The 22,732-nt window shown below is 40.4% G+C and overlaps 1 protein-coding gene across 3 annotated transcripts in view; it reads right to left on the bottom strand.

The window, feature by feature from the left end:
• Nucleotides 1–22,723, bottom strand: part of BTBD8 (BTB domain containing 8) — a 98,421-nt gene extending 75,698 nt beyond the window's left edge. The window contains exons 1-3 of one of the 3 annotated variants that reach the window (XM_050776373.1): nt 22,308–22,723; nt 14,196–14,393; nt 314–510 (exon numbers count right to left, since the gene is read on the bottom strand). In XM_050776373.1, the coding sequence (XP_050632330.1) occupies nt 314–510; nt 14,196–14,393; nt 22,308–22,456 (544 nt within the window). In that variant the 5' untranslated portion in view covers nt 22,457–22,723. Of the gene's footprint in view, nt 1–313; nt 511–14,195; nt 14,394–22,307 lie in introns of those variants that run through there. The other 2 variants (XM_050776424.1, XM_050776488.1) reach the window with 2 other exon arrangements.
• Nucleotides 22,724–22,732: the final 9 nt, after the last annotated feature.

Genomic DNA, 22,732 nt, shown 5'->3' with positions numbered 1-22,732 from the left:
TTTTATTAGGGTATTAAACAGAACTGACTCTGCTAAAGCTTCTTTATTGCCATAGAGTATAATAAGGACAATAACACAGAGGCGTAGTGGCTAAAAGGAGAATTGTGAGTTACGTATGGATTTATTCATAATAAGCCTATCTCCAATTACTTGGGAAAAACTGGGAGTTAACGATACTAGTGTTTTCAATTCTCCATGCTTATTAAAAAAAAAAAATCAGTAAAGTATATCTTTGAAGTATGCTTTTCTCTAACTGTATCAGAATATAATTATTTTCACGGCTATAAATAAAACTCCCTAAAAAATACCTTACCATTGGAAATGAAATCATCATCTCTGTCACTGATATCCTCTGGAATTTCATGCTTCTGAAGAGAAAAATCAGATGAGTTTTTACACTGTGGAAAACTGATGTCAAGTTGCTTTTGTGATATCCCAGTCTCCACTATCTTTTTCCTAAGAATTTCCTCTTCATAGTTTTTTATGTTTCTGTTTGATGAATATATAATCCTAAAAGACAAAATATAAAATATTAATTAAATAACATTGGTGATTCTTAAAAAGAAAGAATGCTAGTTTCCTTAGTGTGCCACTTTCATATATAATATTAAACCTTCTTAATTTGGACTAACTGAAGAAAGGTCAATCTAAAACAGCAGAAGCCGGCTGGGCACGGTGGCTCATGCCTGTAATCCCAGCACTTTGGGAGGCCAAGGTGGGCAGACCACTTGAGGTCAGGAGTTCGAGACCAGCCTGGCTAACATGGCAAAACCCCGTTTCTACTAAAAAAATACAAAAATTAGCTGAGCATGGTGGCAGGTGCCTGTAAGCTACTTGGGAGGCTAAGACATGAGAATCGCTTGAACCCAGGAGGCAGAGGTTGCAGAGAGCTGAGATTGTGCCACTGCACTCCAGCCTGAGTGACAGAGCAAGACTCCATCTCAAAAAAAATAATAATAATAAATAAATAAAATAAAATAGCAGAAGCCGGGTGTGATGGCTCATGCCTGTAATCCTAACATTTTGAGAGGCCAAGGCAGGAGGATTGCTTGAGCTCAGGAGTTCAAGAGTAGCCTGGGCAATATAGTGAGACCTCATCTTTACAAAAAATTTAAAAACTTAGAAGGGTGTGGTGGCGTGCACCTGTAGTCCCCGCTACTTGGGTGGCTGAGGTGGGAGGATTATTTAAGCTCTGCAGGTCAAGCTGCAGTGAGCTGTGATCATGCCACTGCACTCCAGTTGGGGCAACAGAGTAAAACTCTGTCTCAAAAATAAGTAAATAAAAATAAAAAATAAACAGCAGAAACTTTGAAAAGTAGTCTATAAAAATGTTAAATGTTAAAAAGTAATAGATAATGCCAAAAAATTGAACTCGTGGCTGCCATTGGCTGCCCACATTGACTGCCACCTCATCCCTGGAACCTATAGATGCCTCTGTTTCCTCTTGGGGGAGGTTCCCCGGGTCCTGTTGGGGCAGTGAGCACTGTGTCTGTGGGAGCTGTCATGGATATTTCAGGAGCTGTCTTCTTCTGTGCGAATTCTGTCATGCTTCAGTAAAATTATTCCAGAGATTTGCTTGGAAGGCATTGCTTTTACCGAGATGGCATAAATGGCTAAGGTTCAACAACCATCAATGGTCAAGTATCCATGCACGTGGCCTGAGTTGATCCCTGTGCCCTTCAGAGCTTGGGATATGAGACTGAAAATGACAACGCAGAATATTCCTGACAGAGAACTATCCTGTGATGTAGAAACAACTCAGGATTAGAAAACTAAACATCGTATGTTCTCACTCATAAATGGTAGCTAAGCTATGAGGATGCAAAAGCATAAGAACGATACAATGGACATTGGGGATTGGTGGGGGAAAGGGTGGAAGGAGGGTGAGGGATAAAAGACTACAAATTGGGTACAGTGTATACTGCTCGGGTGATGGGCCCACCCAAATCTCAGAAATTACCACTAAAGAACTTACTAATGTAACCAAACACCACCTGTTCCCCTACAAACCTATGGAAATAAATAAAAACAAAAAATAATGCCAGCCAGGCACGGTGGCTCATGCCTGTAATCCCAGTACTTTGGGAGGCCGAGGTGAGCGAATCACGAGGTAAGGAGTTTGAGACCAGTCTGACCAACATGGTGAAACCCCGTCTCTACTAAAAATACAAAAAATTAGCCGGGCGTGGGTTGCCTGTAATCCCAGCTACTTGGGAGGCTGAGTCAGGAGAATCACTTGAACCCAGGAGGCAGAGCTTGCAGTGAGCCGAGATCATGCCACTGTACTCCAGCCCAGGTGACAGTGTGAGACTCCATCTCAAAAATAATAATAATAATGCCAAAGAAAGTAGATAATCTAGATGAAATGGACAATTCCAAGAAAGACACAAACTACCAAACCTGACTCAAGAAGAAACGGTATCTGAGTAGACCTATTAACAAGTAAAGGGATTGAATTAGTAATCAAAATCTTCCCGCAAAGAAAAAAAACAGAACCAGATAGCTTGACTGGTAGATTCTACCAAATGTTTAATAATTAACACCAATCCTTCACACATTTTTCCAAAAACACAGGAGAGGAAGGAACACTTCCCAACTCATTCTATGAGGCCAGTATTACTAATACAAAGGCGGACAAAGGCACCACGAGGAAAGAAAAACATAGTCCAACATTCCTTATTAGTGTAAATAAAAAAAACCTCAACAAAATAATTTTAAACTGAATCCAGCAGCACATAAAAAGGATTATATACCATGACAAAAAGATTTATCTCAGGAATTCAGAAAATTAATGTTATACACCATACCAGCAAAATAAAGGACAAAAACCACATGATCACTTCAACCAAAGCAGAAAAATCATTTGACAAAGTCCAACACGCTGTCATGATAAAACACTCAACAAACTAGGAATAAAAGAGACTGTCCTCAACTTGATAAAGGACATCCATGAAAAACCCACAGTTGACATCATACTTTAATGGTAACTGAAAGCTTTCTTCCTAAGCTCAGCAAGGATGTCTGTTCTTAACACTTCTCTCAACATTTTATAGGAGGTTTTAGCCAGGCAATTGGGCAAGAAAAATAAATAAAAGGTATCTACATGGTAAAGAAATAAGTAAAGCTATCTTTATTTATAGATGACAAATTTGTATATACAAAATCCTTGGAAATTCACAAAAAAACCACTAAACAAGTTTAGCAACGTTGCAGGATACAGGATCAACATGTAAAAATCAATTATGTTTTTATATACTAGCAATGAACAATCAAAAATGAAATTAGAAAATAATTCCATTTACAACAATATTCTAAAAAATAAAATAGCAGGAATATATTTAACAAAAGAAGTATAAGACATTCATTGAAAGCTACAAAACAATGTCGAAAGCAACTAAATAAATGGAAACACATTTCGTGTTCATGGATTAGACGACTTAATATCGTTAAGACAGTAGTACTTTCTGAATTGACCTACAGATTAAATGCAATCCCTATTAAAATTCTAGCTGACTTTTTTCTGGGTTTTTTTTTTTTTTTTTTTGCAGAAATTGACAAGCCAATCCTCAAATTCAAATGGAAATACAAGGGGCCCAGAATAGCCAAAACAATCTTGCAAAGAACAAAGTTGGGGGATTCACACTTCTCAATTTTCTAAGCTTCCTACAAAGCTACAGTAATCAAGACTGTGTGGTACTAGCATAAGAATGGTGGACAAGTAGATCAGTAGAATAGAACTGAGTCTAGAACACACATTTATGGGCAACTAATTTTTGACAAGAGTGTCCAGACAATAATACAATGGGAAAACAACAATCTCCCCCATAAATGGTGCTGAGACAACAGAACATCCAAATGCAAAAGAATGAAGTTAGACCCTAACCTCATACCACGTACAAAAATTAACTCAGAATAGATCAAAGACCTAAATGGAAAAGCTAAAAGTACAAAACTGTTATAAGTAAATATAGGCATAAATCTTCATGACCTTGGTGTCTTAGATATATCAAAAGCATAGTGACAAAAGAAAAGATAAAGTGGAAATGACACAAATTAAAGATGTTTGATTTCCAGAATACCCTAAAAGAGAACCCACAGAATGAGAGAAAACTTCTGCAAATCATGTCTGATAAGAGTCTAGTATTCCAGTATATACACAGAACTCTTAAAGCACAATAAAGAGAACCCAATTTTAAAATGGGCAAAGGATGTGATTAGTTTTCTAAAGAATATATAAAAATAACTGATAAGTATACAAAAATTGCTCAAGATCATTAGCTATCATGGGAATGCAAATGATTAGCTATCATGGGAATGCAAATGAAAACAATAAGATGCCAGTTTACATCCACTAGGATAGGTACAGTCTTTTTTAAAAAAAGAGGTAACATGTTGAGAATATGGAGAAATTGGAAATTTTGTACATGCTGGTGGTAATGTAAAATGGTACTGTCGTTATGGAAAAGAGTCTGTCAGTTCCTGAAAAGGTTACTATATGACCCAGTAATTACACTCCTAGGTATATAAGAGACTTGAAAATGTATGTTCACACAAAAAATTTATACATAAATGTTCATAGCGGATTTATTCATAACAGCCAAAAAGTTGAAATAACCCAAAAGCCTATCATCTGATAACTGGGTAAACAAAATATAGTATATCCATATGTAGGGGAAAATAGGTAACATAGCAGGCCTGACTGCTATAACTTGAAAGATTTAGTTATAAGCTTGGCCCTTGGCTGATATCTGGAAACATGGATTTGGGCAGTATTCTTAGCATTCTCTAAATGTAAAGGTGGCTCACCCTGTCTAAACCGTTTATGCAAGCAATAGTTTATGCTGAACACAGACTTTCCTCCTGGGAGTCTGGAATTGGGGTACACATTGGGCGGAAGTGCCTACGTTACCAATTTCCAATAAAAAACCCTGGGCATTGAGCTTCTAATGAGTGTCTCTTGTTGGCAACATTTCAGACGCATTGTCACAACTCATTGCTGGGGAAATTAGGCATGTCCTCTGTGATCCCACTGGGAGAAGACCCTTAGAAACTTATGCCTTGATTTTCATGAACTTTGCCCCACGCGGCTTTTCCCTTTGCTTCCTTTCTCTGTAGTAAATCATAGCCTTTAGCATGACTATACACTGAGTACTGAGTCCTCTCAGCAAATCATCAAACCTGAGGATGATCCTATGACCCCTGATTTATCATATAAAAAATGTTCAGCCATAAAGGGAATAAAGTATTGATACATGCCACAACATAGATGAACTGTGAAAATATCATGTTGAGAGGCCGGGCGCGGTGGCTCAAGCCTGTAATCCCAGCACTTTGGGAGGCCGAGACGGGCGGATCACGAGGTCAGGAGATCGAGACCATCCTGGCTAACACAGTGAAACCCCGTCTCTACTAAAAAATACAAAAAACTAGCCGGGCGAGGTGGCGGGCGCCTGTAGTCCCAGCTACTCGGGAGGCTGAGGCAGGAGAATGGCGTAAACCCGGGAGGCGGAGCTTGCAGTGAGCCGAGATCCGGCCACTGCGCTCCAGCCTGGGCGACAGAGCAAGACTCTGTCTCAAAAAAAAAAAAAAAAAAAAAAAAAAAGAAAATATCATGTTGAGTTTAGAAAGCCAGACGTAAAAGGCCATATATTGTATAATTCCATTTATATGAAATGACCAGAAGAGGCAAATCCTTAAAGACAGAAAGTAGGTTGTTCGCCAGGGGCTGGGTGAAGGAGGAAATAGGGGTGGCTGCTAATGGCTATGGGGCTTCTTTCTGGGATGATGAAGATATTCTGGAATTAGTGATGCTGGTGGCACAACATTGTGAATATATTAAAACCACTGACTCATACACTTTAGAATGGTCAGTTTTATAGTATGTGTATATTATATCCATTAAAAAAAAAGAGTAGATGGGAGGAAAGGAATTGGTGAGGGTGTGATAGATGATTCTTGAGGCGCTTTGATGTGAAAAGGAGCAGAGCATTAGGGTATTAGCTGGTGGAGTATTAGCTGAAAGCGAAAGCAGGTTAGAAAAGAGTCATTTTTTAGGTAGGGGAGAAAATACCATGCTTAGGTGAAGAGATCTAAGACAGAAGAAATTTTCTGTGGAAAGATGAAAACTGCTGCAACAATGTCCCTGACTAGGTGAAAAGGAATAGGATGAGATCTGGTGGACAAATAGAGGATTTGATTTTAGAAGCACTGACAGTTCATCAGTAATAACAGGGAGGAAAATAAAGCATATAGGTACAAATGCAAACATGTGCATACATATGGAAGAAGTTTGTAAAAGTTCTCACTGCTTTGACTTTCTCAGTGAAATAGAAAGCAGGTCATCAAAAGTGAGAATGAAGAGGAACGGCTGAAGGTTCAGAAAAGAGGAAGTATAAAATGATACTCCAAGAAAGTGGGAACTCCAATAGGACTAGGGAAATATAGGTGATTGGCCACACACTATGGCTCATACCTGTAATCTCAGCACTTTGGGAGGATAAGGTGGGAGGGCTGCTTAAGCCCAGGAATTCTAGACTAGCCTGGGCAACACAGCAAGACCCCATCTCTACAAAAAATAGAAAAATTAGCCGGGTGTGGTGGCATGCACCTGTAGTCCCAGCTACTCAGGAGGATCACTTGAGTGCAGGCATTCAAGGTTACAGTGAGCTATGATTGCACCACCACACTCCAGCCTAAGCAACAGAATGAAATGCCATCTCTAAAAAAAAAAAGAGGAAATACAGGTGATTGCATGTAGTATGACTAACAGCACTAAGTGCCTACTGGTGGTTAGCATGACTGTGTTTTTCCAGCCACATTCAGCTGTGTGAATGTAGAAGTGGGGAGGTCAGAGTTGAATGTAAGATTTGGAGTTTTGACATACAAATCAAATTCAAAGGGAACAACAGAGTTGAAATCGTATGCAAAGGGAGTAATACAATGATAGTGGAAGGCATTTAAGCTGAGTAAGGAGGGAAATGAGGACGTAAGAGGATAAAAGAAAATTTAAATGTAGGCTGAGCTTGATGTTTCATGCCTGTAATTCCAGCACTTTGGGAGGCTGAGGCGGGTGGATCACTTGAGGTCAGGAGTTCGAGACCAGCCTGGCCAACATGGTAAAACCCTGTCTCTACTGAAAACACAAAATTAGCTTGGCATGGTGATGGACGCCTGTAATCCCAGCTATTTGTGAGACTGAGGCACAAGAATTGCTTAAGTCTTGGAGGCAGAGGTTGCAGTGAGCCAAGATCACGCCACTGCCCACCAGCCTGGGTGACAGAACAGAACAAGCCTTTATCTCAGAAAAAAAAAAAAAAAAAGTAGTATGATTAACTATACCAGGACCTGCAATTAATGAATTTAAGTCCTAAAGGGAATAAGCTAGAAAGACAGGAGGTAGAAGTTAGAGAGTAAGACTCTTAGAATCAAGATGATGGGGGGCTGCAGTTACTGATAACAGCACTATTTAGGATTTGACATGGCAGTGAGTAGTTGAGGTAGAATGGATAACAAGATTACTGGAAGACAGGAATTGCAGGCACTGAGAGGCCATGTTACTGGAAACATCATCTATATAGCAATTGCAATTACTAAAACATATGCTTAGGAAAATTGACAATAGTAGCTAAAATCTTTATGGAAGGAGGACTGAACTGGCGGTCTGTAGATGACTGTCCTATGGTATAGACTAGTAAAATGAGATTCAATGATAGGGGAGTAAGAAGGAAGGAAACAACGACATTCATGAGTGTTTAAAATGTACCAGAATTTTGGTGTTATTCAGGTATAGTGAGGCCAACAGATCAGGAGACAATTGCCATTGAAAAGATAATTTGTTAGTTATAATTTACAAGAGGAGGGGGCACACCATGCAGGGCCACACAGGGAAGCAACAGGGTTGGTCAGAAGGAGCAAGGGGAAAGCATGGACAAAAGCCTTTATTGGGGTTTTCAAGAGAAGGAATAAGCAAGGCAAGGTAAGCAACTGAACAGGATCAGGACTGGATTGTTTGAATAACGTTGGTTGGCTCTGGCCTACAGGAGTGATCCCTACTTGTCTGGTACTTGGCTATAGGGAGATTAGGGGGAAAGAATATTATCTCCTGGAATATAAGAAGCAGATAGAGAATGTGGATATACGGGTGGATATATAGGTAGGTCCCTGTACTTAGGATTGGCTGGTTCACAGGCAAGTCATTTACTATATCTAGGAATTAGCGAACCCTGGAAGGGGCAGTCTTTTCCCCCAACCCCATCAGCAAGACCCCAGATACCAGAAAGAAAATATAACAAGGAAGACACCTATTCCAACCACTGTCAATCCTTGTAGTATAAGGAATGTGGGAGAGACAATGGCCACCGCCAGAGAAAGCTTGCAGAGGAAATGATTTCCTTTGTTCTGTGCTGTTTTATATACTTACCTGATTGAGACTTTATCCTGGCATCTTGTCCAGCTCTTGATGTTAAACTAAACATTCAAAGGTCCTCCCTCTTTTCTTTACCTTTCACATGCATACACACTCTCACAACAATAACCAGGTTAGTCTTCTTGGGAAATCAAAGATTTTTATGATCCTGAATTGAACTTTAATCATGAGGTCATAAAGCAAGCACAACTTTCCACTGACAATCATTTGAGCTATATCTGAAGTCACTGCATATAAAACAACTTTTCAAAGGCTGTATTTCACACTCTAACTCAAGTGCACAAAGTGCACACCAAAAGGCTACAATAAGTGGTACCATAAAAGACTATTTCAAGATCTTTATCCATGACTTAAAAAGAAAGGATGTGAACTGAAGAGACTTACAAGGACTGAATTTCACAAAGCAAAAATTCAAGAAATTATTTTATCAGAATTTTCACTAGAAGAAATTTTCATGTCAACATTTTCCATTGTACTCCCTTCCTTTTGCCTTCTTTTCATACAGACAAATGTCAAAGCAATCTGCTTTGAAAGCAAAAAAAGGGTACATCACAAGTGCTTTCTATGTGCAAGACACTACATGAGGCACCAATGGAGATGTGCACATCAATGAGACGATCTAATCTCAAGGGGCTTACATAATCACAGACACACACGACTAACCTAATACAAAACAGAATATGATTAAGTGCTTAAAATAGAGCACTGTGAAGTGCTATGAAGCACACAGCCAGCTACTCCAACTACATTCTTTGAAATGAGAAAACTGAGGCTAAAAAACAGTAAAACAAGATAATGCACAGCCAGAAGGCAGATCTGTCTTACTGCCAAGTCCAGTGCTTCCTCCACTCTCCCATACTGGGTCTAATTCAATCTTTTCCAATCACTTTCAATGATAACAAATAAAGGATATCATTGATGTAATGTCTCCCTTTCTCTAATGTATAAAAATCTGATCTATGCCAAGGATCTTCTTTTAAACATACACTCAACAGCTGAAGAAGTGTATAATTTCATAGCACCTGCTATTATGAATAATGCAATAATCATGAGCTCAAAAAGCAAGCACAACTTTCCACTGAATCATTTGAGCCATATCTGCAGTCACTACCTATAAAACAATCTTATTCAGTGCTTACCATATGCCCAGGTCACTGTGCTAAGTGCTTTATAACCATCACATTTAACCATCACAACACCACTATAAGTATTATTAATGTGCCCATTTTTCAGATGAGGAAACTAATGGTAAGTGATTAGTCTAAGTTCACACAGAAGTGGTAGAACTGGCTTCACCACAAAGCTTGTTCTTATAACAATTCTCTATTACCTACTAGGAGAAAAAAGTGTACACTTTAAAATTGATATTTTGGCTGGGTGCGGTGGCTCACACCTGTAACCCCAGCACTATGGGAGGCCAAGGTGGGCAGATCATCTGAGGTTGGGAGTTCGAGACCAACCTGACCAATATGGAGAAACCCCGTCTCTACTAAAAATACAAAATTAGCCAGGCATGGTGGCACATGCCTGTAATCCCAGCTACTTAAGAGGCTGAGGCTGGAGAATCGCTTGACCCGGGAGGTGAAGGCTGCAGTGAGCCGAGATCATGCCATTGCACCCTAGCCTGGGCAACAAGAGCGGAACTCCTGTCTCCAAAAAACAAAACAAAACAAAAATTGGTATTTCAAACTCAATGATGAGCATATAACCTGTACTGAAAAACGATAATGATTTTCTACGTTGTACTTAAAGTATCTGCTTAAATTATAGTATATTATTTTAATGAACACAGGTAGCCGAAGTTAGGCAATTTTCCATTTATGCTTTCCATAGGAGCTTCACACATGAAACAGAAACAATAAAGAAAAAAGTCATTAAAGCAACTGCTAAAGCATAAAATGAATAAGCCAATCACATAAATACACTTAAAATATAATTATCCAAAGATAATTTTCTATACTAATGTAAATGTCATTTTGATTATAGGCAAAAACCACGTCAGCAAATAACTAAAAGACTGGCATCTAAAAAATTTCTGGGATATAAGGACAGATATCCCAGAAGTTTTTTAGACATATAAAAGATACATAAGGACATAAAAACACAAAAATCCAACTGACTTCTCATAAAAGTCAAAACAGGTAAGTGGCACTGGCATTAAGGACAGACATACAAACTGGTGGAATAGAACTGAGAAACCAGAAATAAACCCTCACATTTATGGGTGAATTAACTTAGGCTGCCATAATGAAATACCATAGACTGAGTAGCTTAAACAACAGAAATGTATTTCTCAGTTTTTGGAGGCTAGAAGACCAAGATGAAGTGCCAGTATGTTGGGTTCTAGTAAGGGCTCCCTGGCTTCCAGACACCATTGCCTCACTGTGTCCTTGGATGGCAGGGATAGAGTAAGTATGCACACAAGCTCTCTGGAGCCTCTTCTTTTTTACTTTTTTTTTTTTTTTTTTTTTTTTTGGAGACGGTCTCACTCTGAGGCCCAGGCTCGTGCAGTGGCCTGATCTCAGCTCACTACTCTGTCTCTGGGCTCAAGTGATCCTCCCACCTCAGCCTCCTGAGTAGCCAAGACTATTAGCTGCACACCATCACATCCAGCTAATATTTTGTATTTTTAGTAAAGATTGAGTTTTGCTATGTTGCCCAGGCTGGTCTCAAACCCCTGGACTCAAGTGATCCACCCACCTCTGCCCCCGCAAAGTGCTGGGACTACAGGCATGAGTCACTGTACCCACCCTAAGTCTTCTTATACAGGCACTAATCCTCATGAAGACCCCACCTTCATGAACTCATCTCAACCTATCTCCCAAAGGCCTGATCTCCATCTGCTATCACACTGAGGGCTAAGGCTTCAACATATAAATTTTGGGTGGAGACAACTGCGGTCCACAGCAATGGGCAACTGATTTTCAGTAGTGTCTAGACAATCCGAGGAAAAGAAGGGAGAGGAGGAGGAAAAATTGGCGCTGTGACAACTGCATATCTGCATACAAAAGAATGAAGCTAGACCCCTTCCTTACATGATACATGGCAATTAACTCAAAATGGATCAAAGACCTACATGTAAGAGCTAAAAATATAAAAACATTAAATTCTTAGAAGAAAATATAGGAGTAACCTGGGCATCGTGGCACATGCCTGTAATCTCTGCTACTTGGGAGACTCACTTGGGCCCAGGAGTTAAGAGTCCAGCCTATGAAACACAGCAAAACCGTGTCTCAAAAAAATATATACATACACACACATACACATACACACACACACACACACACGAGTATATTAGTTCATTCTCACACTGCTATCAAGAACTACCTGAGACAGCGTAATTTATAATGAAAAGAGGTTTAATTGACTCCCAGTTCCCCAGGCTGTACAGGAAGGCATGGAAGCATAGCTGGGGAGGCCTCATGAAACTTACAATCAAGGCAGAAGGCGAAGAAGAAGGAAGCACGTCTTACATGGCCAAAGAAGGAGGAAGAGCTCTAGAGAACAAGGAGGAGGTGCTACACACTTGTAAATAACCAGATCTCCTTAGAACTCACTATCACAAGAACGTCAAGGGGGAAATCCATCCCCATGATCCAATCACCTCCCACTAGGCCCCTCCTCCAACACTGGAGATCACAATTTGACATGAGATTTGGGTGGAGACACAAATCCAAACCATATTAATGAGTAAATCCTCAACACCATGGATGAGGTAATGGTTTCTTAGCCATCACACCAAAAGCACAGCGACAAAAGAAAAATTACATAAGCTAGACTACATAGTTTTTTTTTTTTTGAGATGGAATCTTGCTCCATCACCGAGGCTGGAGTGCAATGGTACAATCTCAGCTCACTGCAACCTCCACCTTCTGGGTTCGGGTGATTCTCCTGCCTCAGCTTCCCAAGTAGCTGGGATTACAGGCATGCACCACCATGCCCAGCTAACTTTTTCGTATTTTTAATGGAGACAGGGTTGCCGTCTGTTGGCCAGGCTGGTCTTGAACTCCTGACCTCAGGTGATCTGCCCACCTCAGCCTCCTAAAGTGCTGGGATTACAGGCATAAGCCACTGCACCTGGCCTGACTACATAAGAATTTAAAACTTTTGTGTCATAAATGATACCATCGTGAAAGTGAAAAGACAACCCAGAGAATAGGAGAAAATATTTATAAATCATATTTGTGATAAGAGTCTAACATTACAGAATATATAAAGAACATTTAGAAGTCAATAATATAAAGAGAGCCCAATTTCAAAATGGGCAAAGGATGTAGATAGTTCTCCAAAGACATAAAAATGGCAAATAAGCACATGATAATATGCTCAACATCATAAGTCATCAGGGAAATACAAATGAAAACTACAATGAGATACCAGTTCACATCCACAAGCAGGGTAATAATAAAAAAATACAGAAGATAATAACAAGTATGCTGAGGATGTGGAGAAACTGAAGCCCTCTTACATTGCTAGTGGGAACGTAAAATGTTATAGCCAGTTTGGAAAACGGTTTAGAAGTTCCTCAAAAGGTTAAACATAGTTACTATATATATGACCCAGCAATTCCACTCCTAGGTATATACTCAAGAAAAATAATAACATAGGTTCACAAAAAAATTTGTATATAAGTGTTATAGCAGCATTATACATCATAGCCAAAAAGTACTAACAGAAACAATTTAAATGGCAACGAATGGATTAACAAAATGTGGAATAGCCATACAATGAAATATTATGCAACAACAAAAAGAAATGAAGTACAGAATGAAGATTAATTTAAACTGGTTTCTCCCATTATTTAGCTGATGACAATTCTGAGTTAAAACATGAATCCCCAAGATGTTCTGTTCTAAAAAAACAATTTGACCAAATACAAGTTACTATGGTCTGAATGTTTGTGTCCCCCATCTCCAAAATTCATATGATGAAACTTAATCCCCAATGTGGTGGTATGAAGAGGTGGGACATTTGAGAGATGATTAGGTCATGAGGGCTTCATCCTCACGAATGAGATTAGTGCTCTTATAAAAAAGACCCAAGAAAGTTTGTTAATCCCTTTTGCCATGTGAGGACACAGAGAAGATGCTGTCTTCAAGTAACTAACCCCCACCAGGCACTGAATCTGCTGGCACCTTGATCTTGGACTTCCCAGGCTCCCGAACTGTGATCAATACGTTTCTGTTGTTCACCAATTACCCAGTCTAAGGTATTTTGTTATAGCAGCCCAAATGGACTAAGACATAAGCCATGAGAATAAAAACAGTTATGATGCTATATTTTTATAAATATACATAAAGTTTCACATACCAACAATACAGAAATCAGTACATAGCAACGGTTCTCAACAGGGGGCAATCAGAACCTCCAGAGGACATCTGGCAATGTCTGGAGATATTTCGGTCTCAACTAAACATCCTAAAATGCACAGCATTGTCCCCACAACAAATAATTATACAACCTGAAATGCCAATAGTGCCACTACTGAGAAATCCTGGAATAGACTAATTCATTTAAATTACTACAGAGCACACCGTTTCCCCTTTCTCAGGATCAGTCTTAGCTTAATGCTTAGCCTCTATCACTACTAAGCTTCTAATATTAACACTTAGCCTCCATTAACACTAATTACTAAGATAATTTGCAATTTAAGTGAATGGATTTTTCTTATCAGGTTACAAAATACATATGAAAATATATTAAATAAAAACACACATGTTAAAAATAAGCAATTACATATTAGACTTACATGAATAAAGAAAGCACTTACTGTAAAAACGTTCTAAATTCTAAAGCTTCAACATTCTCCACAGCAACAGGCTCCTGATTTGTTAAACTGTTTGATGTCTGTCCAAGAGTATGAAAATAGAAGTCAGGAACTCTTGCTAAAAGGACTGCTTTGTGTGCTTTGAACAAAGTACAACCCACAGAGAAGGTAACATCTGTATGGAATTCTTCCCTTAGAAGCCTATAAGGAATAAAAAGGAATCATAGTTTAATTAGTGATGCTAAGAAACATATACATATTTTTATAAAGTAGGTTTAAAAATAACACACAAGCTAAAAAATACAGAGGCAACATAAAGTTAATATAAAAATGAGTTTGTCCTCAGTTCATTCCAAAGAACATTGTTTAATATTGGCTTAGAGCCTAATTTTCTAAAATTCATAGTGAAAACAAAGATAATTTCACTAAAAGAGTAAGACTACTGTTTCAAAATATTTTTTCTTATGAATTCCTTCTGATAATAAAAAAATCATTTTCTGCTACTTATGTTGATTTGTCTTTAGATGTACTTTAGATTTATTTTTAAAATGCAAAGTTGACATGATCTTTAATTATTTAAAAGAATCCATTTTTTAAAATCTTACTTAAATTGAAGCCAAAAAAAAAAGTTAATAGTCAATGACAGCAACAAACCACACATGTCAGTAGAAAATTCAGGTTAGAAACTGGTACTTAGTTCTGGCTAATGTTAATTACCAAGTCGGAAATCCAGGTGTGGCTGTCAAAAATGTGACATTTAGTCTCTTTTCCAGTCTCCCACTCCCACAAATAGAATTATGCTCTAATCTATCATTAAATGATGGATTCATGAGGTAAACCCTTTCAAATCCCTTTGCTAATGTACAGACATAGTTACTGTAAAGCCCACTGATTACACGTATCCATGAGTGATAGAAGAGAAATCAACATAATAGAAAATGTCATAATATAATCTTTTGTCTCTCTGCAGTAACTATATATTTTACTCTCTAAATATTAAATAATACTTCATATCACTATAGCAATATCATCAGCAAGGTACGTATTCTCAGAGGACTTCTGTATTACAGGATATATAAAACTGGCAATCACAACAGTACACTACAGGAGGTACAAGTAACGGATAAAGATATCCATTACAGTGAAAGCTTAGAAAGTTGCCAATGACACTCATACTCCCCCAGCACCAAGTTAATGGCTCCTTCCTCTAATCCCATCAGACTCAGCGCATACCTCTATTATAGTATTTCTGTGACTCCCCAAGGGCAAAAACTGTATCTTCAGTATACAGCAAGAGTTCAATATCTGCTTATTGAATGATCCTATTTTACCCTAGACAAAACAAATGCTTCAGAGCACAAAAGCTTTCAAACCTTGAAAATAATGGCCAAACAGGTGCATCTTAGTTTGGTCAATATTTTCAATAAATTATTTTCATAAGTGATTTTTAAAGTTACACAAAAATGTGTTGGGCTCTCAAACTTTAATTGAAACAGAAACTGTATAAAGACTCAATTTGTTCCTTCCTCCCACCCTCCTTCCCCCATCCCACCCCTCAAGTGAATATGGAAGCACTGCAACTGGTAGCCATACAACCATTGGCAGGAAATCCACCTTGCTGCTAATGGATGCTCATGAGTACTTGCTAAATGGGGGGGAAAAAGTGTGTATAAAATTGTTAATGTGAAAATACAGTGCTTTTTATTTGATAGAACCACTTTTATCAGTTTCAAGTATATTTTATATCTGTTACAAATCTGAAAATCTGATTCAGACTGGCTTAAACATTAGGGAGTTTACTGGCTCATAGAATAGTAAAGTCCAGAGGAAGGACAGATTGGAGCAAAGTCTCAATGATGCCAAGGCCCAGCTTCTTTCCGTCTCATATCTTTGCCAACTACTGTATTCACCTATCGTAGTCCATTTGTGCTGCTGTAACAGAATACCACAGGATAGGTAATTTATAATGAACAAACATTTATTGGTTCACAGTTCTGGAGGCGGGGAAGTCCAACATTAAGGTGCTACCATCTGCAAGGGTAAGTCATCACACGGTAGAAGGATAAAGGATAAAAGGGAGCAAGAAGGAGCCAAATTCATCCTTTTATAACACTACCAATCTCACCCACAAGGGTGGAACCCTCTTGGCTTAATCATTTCTTAAGGGTCCTACCTCTTGATACTGCTACAATGGCAATTAAATTTTTTTTTTTTTTTTTTTTTTTTTTGAGACAGAGTCTTGCCCTGTTGCCCAGGCTGGAGTGCAGCGGTACCATCTCGGCTCATTGCAACCACCACCACCCGAGCTCAAGGGATCCTCTCACCTCAGCCTCCCAAGTAGCTGGGACCACAGGGAAGCATCATCACACCTGGATAATTTTTGTATCTTTTGGAGAGACAGGATTTTGCCATGTTTCCCTGGCTGGTCTTAAACTCCTGAGTGTTGGGGAAAAGCTGAGTGTCAGGAAAAAAGCTGAGGCAGGGCCTGCATATCTGACATAATGTAAAAGAATCTTGGAACATGTCTGGGGTCCAGCGTCTAAAACCCCTCGTTGCCTTTGGAACACCAAGCTCTGTGCCGAAGGGTGGAAGGCTGCCCTGCTGCACCACAATCTAAGCCCAGGGCATTAAACCCCTCATGGCTTGGATGGAATCCAGGGCTCAGGGCATAAAACCCCTCATGGTCTCTGGCTCCTTGCTTCTAGCACTCCCAGGCTCATAGATCAATTGTATCCTAAACTAGACGAACATGTTTCCCATTATCTCAAGTAGCAGAACATGTTCCATATGCTTCAAAGAAAATGCTAAACCGTCACAACTGTAGATCATGCACTTGATACACTGCTTTCTTTCAACCCCCACATCCTTAGCATCTGCTTGTTTGATCGCCAATAAATAGTGCAGGCTTCCAGAGTTCAGGGCCCTCACGGCCCCCATACTAGTGTTGCCACCTGGTCCCACTTTATGTCTTATCTCATTCTTTTGACTCCACCGAAATTCATAGCCCCCAAGGCCTGGTGTTGGGTCTGATCACTCCAACACTGAGCTCAAGCAATCCGTCCCCCTGAGCCTCCCAAAGTGCTGGGATTGCAGGAATAAGCCACCTGCCTAGCCTGTAAATTATTATTATTTTTTAGATGGAGTCTCATTCTCACCCAGGCTGGAGTGCAGTGGCGTGATCTTGGCTCACTGCAACCTCTACCTCCTGGGTTCAAGCGATTCTCCTGCCTCAGCCTCCTGAGTAGCTGGGAGTACAGATGTGTGCCACCATGCCAGGCTAATTTTTGTATTTTTACTAGGGATAGGGTTTCACTATGTTGGCCAGGCTGGTCTCGAACTCCTGACCTCAAGTGATCTGCTTGCCCTGGCCTCCCAAAGTGCTGGGATTACAGGCATAAGCCACCATGCCCAGCCAGGCCATAAATTTCAACATGAGTTTTGAGAGGACAAACATTCAAACTGTAGCGTAACTTACCTAAAGCAAGTTAGATTGCTGATAAAACCTAGTTATCACTAAACATTTACCGAGCAAATACTATGTACTAAGCACTGGAAACACAAAGATGACTAAAACATAATACCTATCCTCAGGGAGTTTACAGTATAGTAGGGAAGCCAGGTCTGAAAATTAAAGTGTGTGATATATTCAATAGCATAAGTAAATTTTGTTCAGGGACAAACAAAAGAGGAGACCTCATAGAGGCATGAAAACCAAATGGGATTTTAAATACTGAGTAAGAGCTGGTAAGGGAAGTAAGGCAAGGTAAGTGCCTGGCTCCATGTTCCTTACAAAGATACGTGTGAGTGTGGAACTATACATCAGTCAGCATAAAGTATTGAGAGGGTGTGAAATGGCAGATGAAGCTGCAGAGATAAAGATGAATAAGAGGCAAAGAGCTTAACTGTATCTTACAGTGAAAGAGGAGTCACAAAATTGTGTGTGCTGAACCTCTATTAACCTCAACAGGGAAGGCAACAGGCTCAAGATGCTGAAGAGACCCAGAGTCAGCAAATGAGACATAGGCTTTTATCAGGGGTTTACATACAGGGGAGAGAGTCCAGTGATGGCAGGCCAGACAAGGTATCCACCTTACCTACAGTCCAGTGGTGACGGACTGGGAAGGAAAACTGCAAACCCTTGCAAGCAGCATAGAAGTTTATACAGCATTTTCACTTAACCCCCTTCCCTTAATGTCCTCCACATTATGTATGTCCTCTACATTCCCTTAATGTCCTGGCAATCTTCATAGACCCCTCCCCACCCCCCCCAAAACTCACAGCTTCAATCCCCTTTACAGCCTGTGTTCCACAGTATGGGCCCAGGAGCTCAGATGTTCCTCACAGACAAAGAACTAATCTCCGGGATGGCGACTCCCAGATTCCCTAGCTCGCAACACACGCAGGTACATCCACCATACAGGGTCATTTTAAGGTTATGCCTACATTATTGCTATCAGGCGTGTTTGCCCTGTAACTGGTTTGAAACAATGGCAAATTTATTTTTCAAAATATATAAATTTGTGTAGAAGAGGAGTCAGATGAAAATGAGAATGAAGATGAGAAAACTACCACACAGATGAATGAAGCCAGGAGAGGATCAATGGTGATAAAGAGGGGATGACATTAAAATATATTTAGGTAATAAAATTGGCAGGAGTTGGTAAAATTGGCATAGAAGGGAATAACTTGGATCTCTCTCATATTTGGATAACTGGGTGCTAGTGATACTACCAATCTGCTAGTCCAACTTCCCTCCTCTACTCCAGACACATTTCCAGTTGTTTCCTGGATATAGGTAGCTGGACATTCATTATACACCTCCCTTTCAGGCAAGATCGGGCTTGTTCAGGGTGGTATGGTAGTAGCCTAAATGCTTACCTTTCAAATATCCTAAGATTTGGGGCCATTTTCAATGCTTCCTTTACCCTGTTCCCCAGCATGTCATCAGTCACCAAGCCTATCAATTGTTCCATTTCCACTGCCATTATGTATCCCTGGACTGCTATAAAATCTCCCAGCAGCTGGTCCCATTTCCAATTTCCCTTTCCTTAAATTCCAGATCCAAATGTGTTAATTCCCTATTTTAAAAACACTGATGTTTCTCCACTGCTTCTAGAATACATCACAAACATTTCACTGGAGAAAGAAAGCCCCTATGATCTAGTCTTAGTCTACCCACTCACCCTTACCTACTGTAACTTTGATTGCCTGCCATACAGTCTTCTTCCAAATAAAGCTACCAAATTCAATTATTACTTATATGTGGCCCTGGTTTGTACCACATGCCCCTACATCCTAATCACATCTGAATGGACAATGGACTGAACCAAGGTTAGCCACTGGCCAATGTAGTACTCAAGCAGGAGAACCTGAGCAAAGATGTTCTATAACAAACACAAACCAACTGATGGCACTGAAGAGCATTCTTAAGCAAATCTATGGTAGAAAAAGAAATAGGTAAGGAGAGAAGAGGAGATGAAGGTGCAAAGTTAACTGGAAGATCAGTTTACTGTAGAGGAGGCAGACTGCTTGGGTTCATATTCTGGTTATGTGACCCTGGGCAAGTCACTTGAAAGTCTCTGGAGCCAGATTGTCAAGGTTCTTATTCTGACTCCATCACTTTTTTTTGAGACAGAGTCTTGCTCTGATGCCCAGACTGGAAGGCAGTGGCTCAATCTCAGCTCGCTGCAATCTCCACCTACCAGGTTCAAACAATTCTCCTGCCCCAGCCTCACAAGTAGCTGGGACTACAGGTGCCACCATCATCTCTTTTTTTTTAACATTCAGTTTCCTTATGTGTTAAATAAGAATAAAAAGGCTTACCTCACAGGATTCATGAGAGAAGTAAGTAAAACATTTCATGTAAGCCCAGTGTATAGCAAATAGTAGGATGGCAATAGATATTAGTTTTGTTTTTTTACAACTGCCCTGAATAACAGTCCATTTGTCGATGTGGTCTTATTGTATGACTGTTATATCCCAAACAACTTTCCGGTTGTACATTGGAACCAGCTTTTTGAGGGCTAAAACTGTCTCCCACTTTTCCTCACTTCTCTACATACCTTATCACGTCAGGTAACCTAGGAGTGTCTCTGTTCCTTACTCTTTGGCAGAGTCTAACACGACTTGCTTTCTCAAAATCAATCAAGCTCTTTCAAATTTCTGTGCTTCCATAAAAGTTATTCCCCTTGTGTAGATATCCTCTACCTCTCCCTTCCCAATCTTTGCCTAATCAATTATTAACCAATCCCTAAGAGCTCGCTCAAATGTCACCCTATAAAGTCTTCTCAACTCACCCCACCACAACTATCACTTTTGTTTAGCCATTACCTCTCACTAGAGTGTAAGAACAAACAACATTAACCTTTATTACTTAAGACCTAGTACTGGGCTAGGTACGTGGTCGGTGCTAGATACTTCGTATTTGTAAAAGAAAAAAGTAGAATGCTGCACAACTTTTAGTTATTAGAATAAATAAATGACATTGCTATGCTTGGAGAAAATTTAGTATAACGTTTAAGGTAGTTGGGTGAGACTTTTTGTTTTGTTTTTAAAAAAATCTTGCTATATATATTTTTCTTTGTTTATAATAAGAATTTGGGAGTTCTGAGTCCTACCCTCAGTTGTAACTAAGATGAGGATAAATCGTTCACTAGCAATACTTCAACCTCATTTTCTTCATATAAATTAGATGTGTTACCCTAGAAACGTTAACAACTTCAGTATTATTTTTTCCATCTTTTTCATCAGTCCCTCCCTGGTAGAGACAAAGTAGCTTCCCCAGTAGATAGTCCTAAATTCAAGGGAAATGTTTTTTACTTTGATAAATTCTGTTTATAGCTACCGGAGCCTTAAGTACGGGTGAGTTTTTGACAGAAAGCACTTTAAAATGTAGAATCCTGGCTGGGCGCGGTGGCTCACGCCTGTAATCCCAGCATTTTGGGAGGCCGAGGCAGGCGGATCACTTGTGGTCAGGAGTTCGTGACTAGCCTGGCCAACATGATGAAACCCAGTCTCTACTAAAAATACAAAAATTAGCTGGGCGTAGTGGCGGGTGCCTGTAATCCAAGCTACTGGGGAGGCTGAAGCAGGACTGCTTGAACCCGGGAGGTGGAGGTTGCAGTGAGCCAAGATCCCGCCACTGCACTGGGTCCAGCCTGGGCGATAGAGCAAGACTCTGTCTCCAAAAAAAAAGTAGAATGCTGCACAACTTTTAGTTATTAGTAATTATGTTTACTTCAGTGGTTCTCATAGTCACCCTAGCCAGCAGCATTAGCATCACCTGGGGCCTTGTTAGAAATCGAAAATTTCGGTCCCAACTCAGACCAACTGAATCAGAACTATGGTCTGGGACCCAGTAAACCTGTGTTTTAACAAGTTCCTCCAGGTGATTCTGATGCACACTGAAATATAAGAATCAATGTCTTGCTGGAAATTAGGTCATATTTCTAAGCTTCATTTTCTTTGCAAGCTGAAATTACTTTAACGGGATTCCCAATAACCCGAGATGGATATCCATGAGGCTTACAAAGGTTAAATGTCAGGACGACCCTCCATTTGCTTTGGTCCTGACAGGAGCTGGGAGTTGCTGGGAGCTACAGAGAGCTCTAGGTGGAGAGAGGAAGCCAGGTCGCAGTCAGGAAGCATTTCTGGTAAACTGTTTAAATAGACCTCAGAAGAGACCTCCAAGACTATAGTATTGCTGTTTCATTTCAAATAATCATTTTCCTAATTTTATTCTTTTTCCTAAAATTGTATAAACTTATTTTAAAAATTGTGTTCAGGACCTGGATCCACCCCGACCTTAGTGATATGAAACAACTAAGCGTGCCTATGTTAAGATATTTCTGGCAAACTGGTGCCGCACATAATTAAGCTTTTTTGTTTTCCTTTTGAATCTGGTACATGGTGTCGAGGTGCTCCGCATTGGTTATTCCAGGGCGAACGAAGCCACTTTCGGAATAGTGGGGAGACTGACGAACGACCCGCAGTCTCCTGAGGCGAGGAGAACCAGGTGCTGAGGCAGGGGGAGGCAGAGCCGAAAGAAGCCACAGCTTCGGGGCGGAGGTGGACGATTTAGGAACTGAAGCAGCCAGAGTTCCCGCCTCCTCCTACCTGAGCAAATCCTGGCTGAGCTGCTCCGACACCGTCGCCTTCAGCCGGCGCCGCTCACACGGCCCCTTCCTTTGCAACCCCTTACTGCAAACTCCAGCGGACCCCAGAAGTACCACGGGGGCCGAGCTGCCTTCCCCACAGCGAGCCATGTCTCACAGAGGTACGGCGCCCTGGAGGCCCAGTACTTGGCCTCACTTGCCCCGCCCAGGAGGAAGAAGGGGGCGTTTCCAACCGAACGCTCGGCTCCTACCCAAATCCGCCCCCTAGGGTAAAAGGTTGACGCCTCTTGTCGGTTTGTAGACGGTCTCACAGAGCAGCCGGACCGCGGTGGGGAGCCTCAGAGGCCCACAACCAAGCCGGCTCGTGACCCGGGAAGAGCGTGCGCAGGCGTAGTCGCTCTGTTTACTTCTGCCTGCGGGCACCCC

Source organism: Macaca thibetana, chromosome 1 (genome assembly GCF_024542745.1).
Source record: "Macaca thibetana thibetana isolate TM-01 chromosome 1, ASM2454274v1, whole genome shotgun sequence".
Taxonomy (NCBI): Eukaryota; Metazoa; Chordata; class Mammalia; order Primates; family Cercopithecidae; genus Macaca; species Macaca thibetana.
Note: the sequence above shows the minus strand (reverse complement) of the source record. Positions and strands in the feature narration are given on the sequence as shown.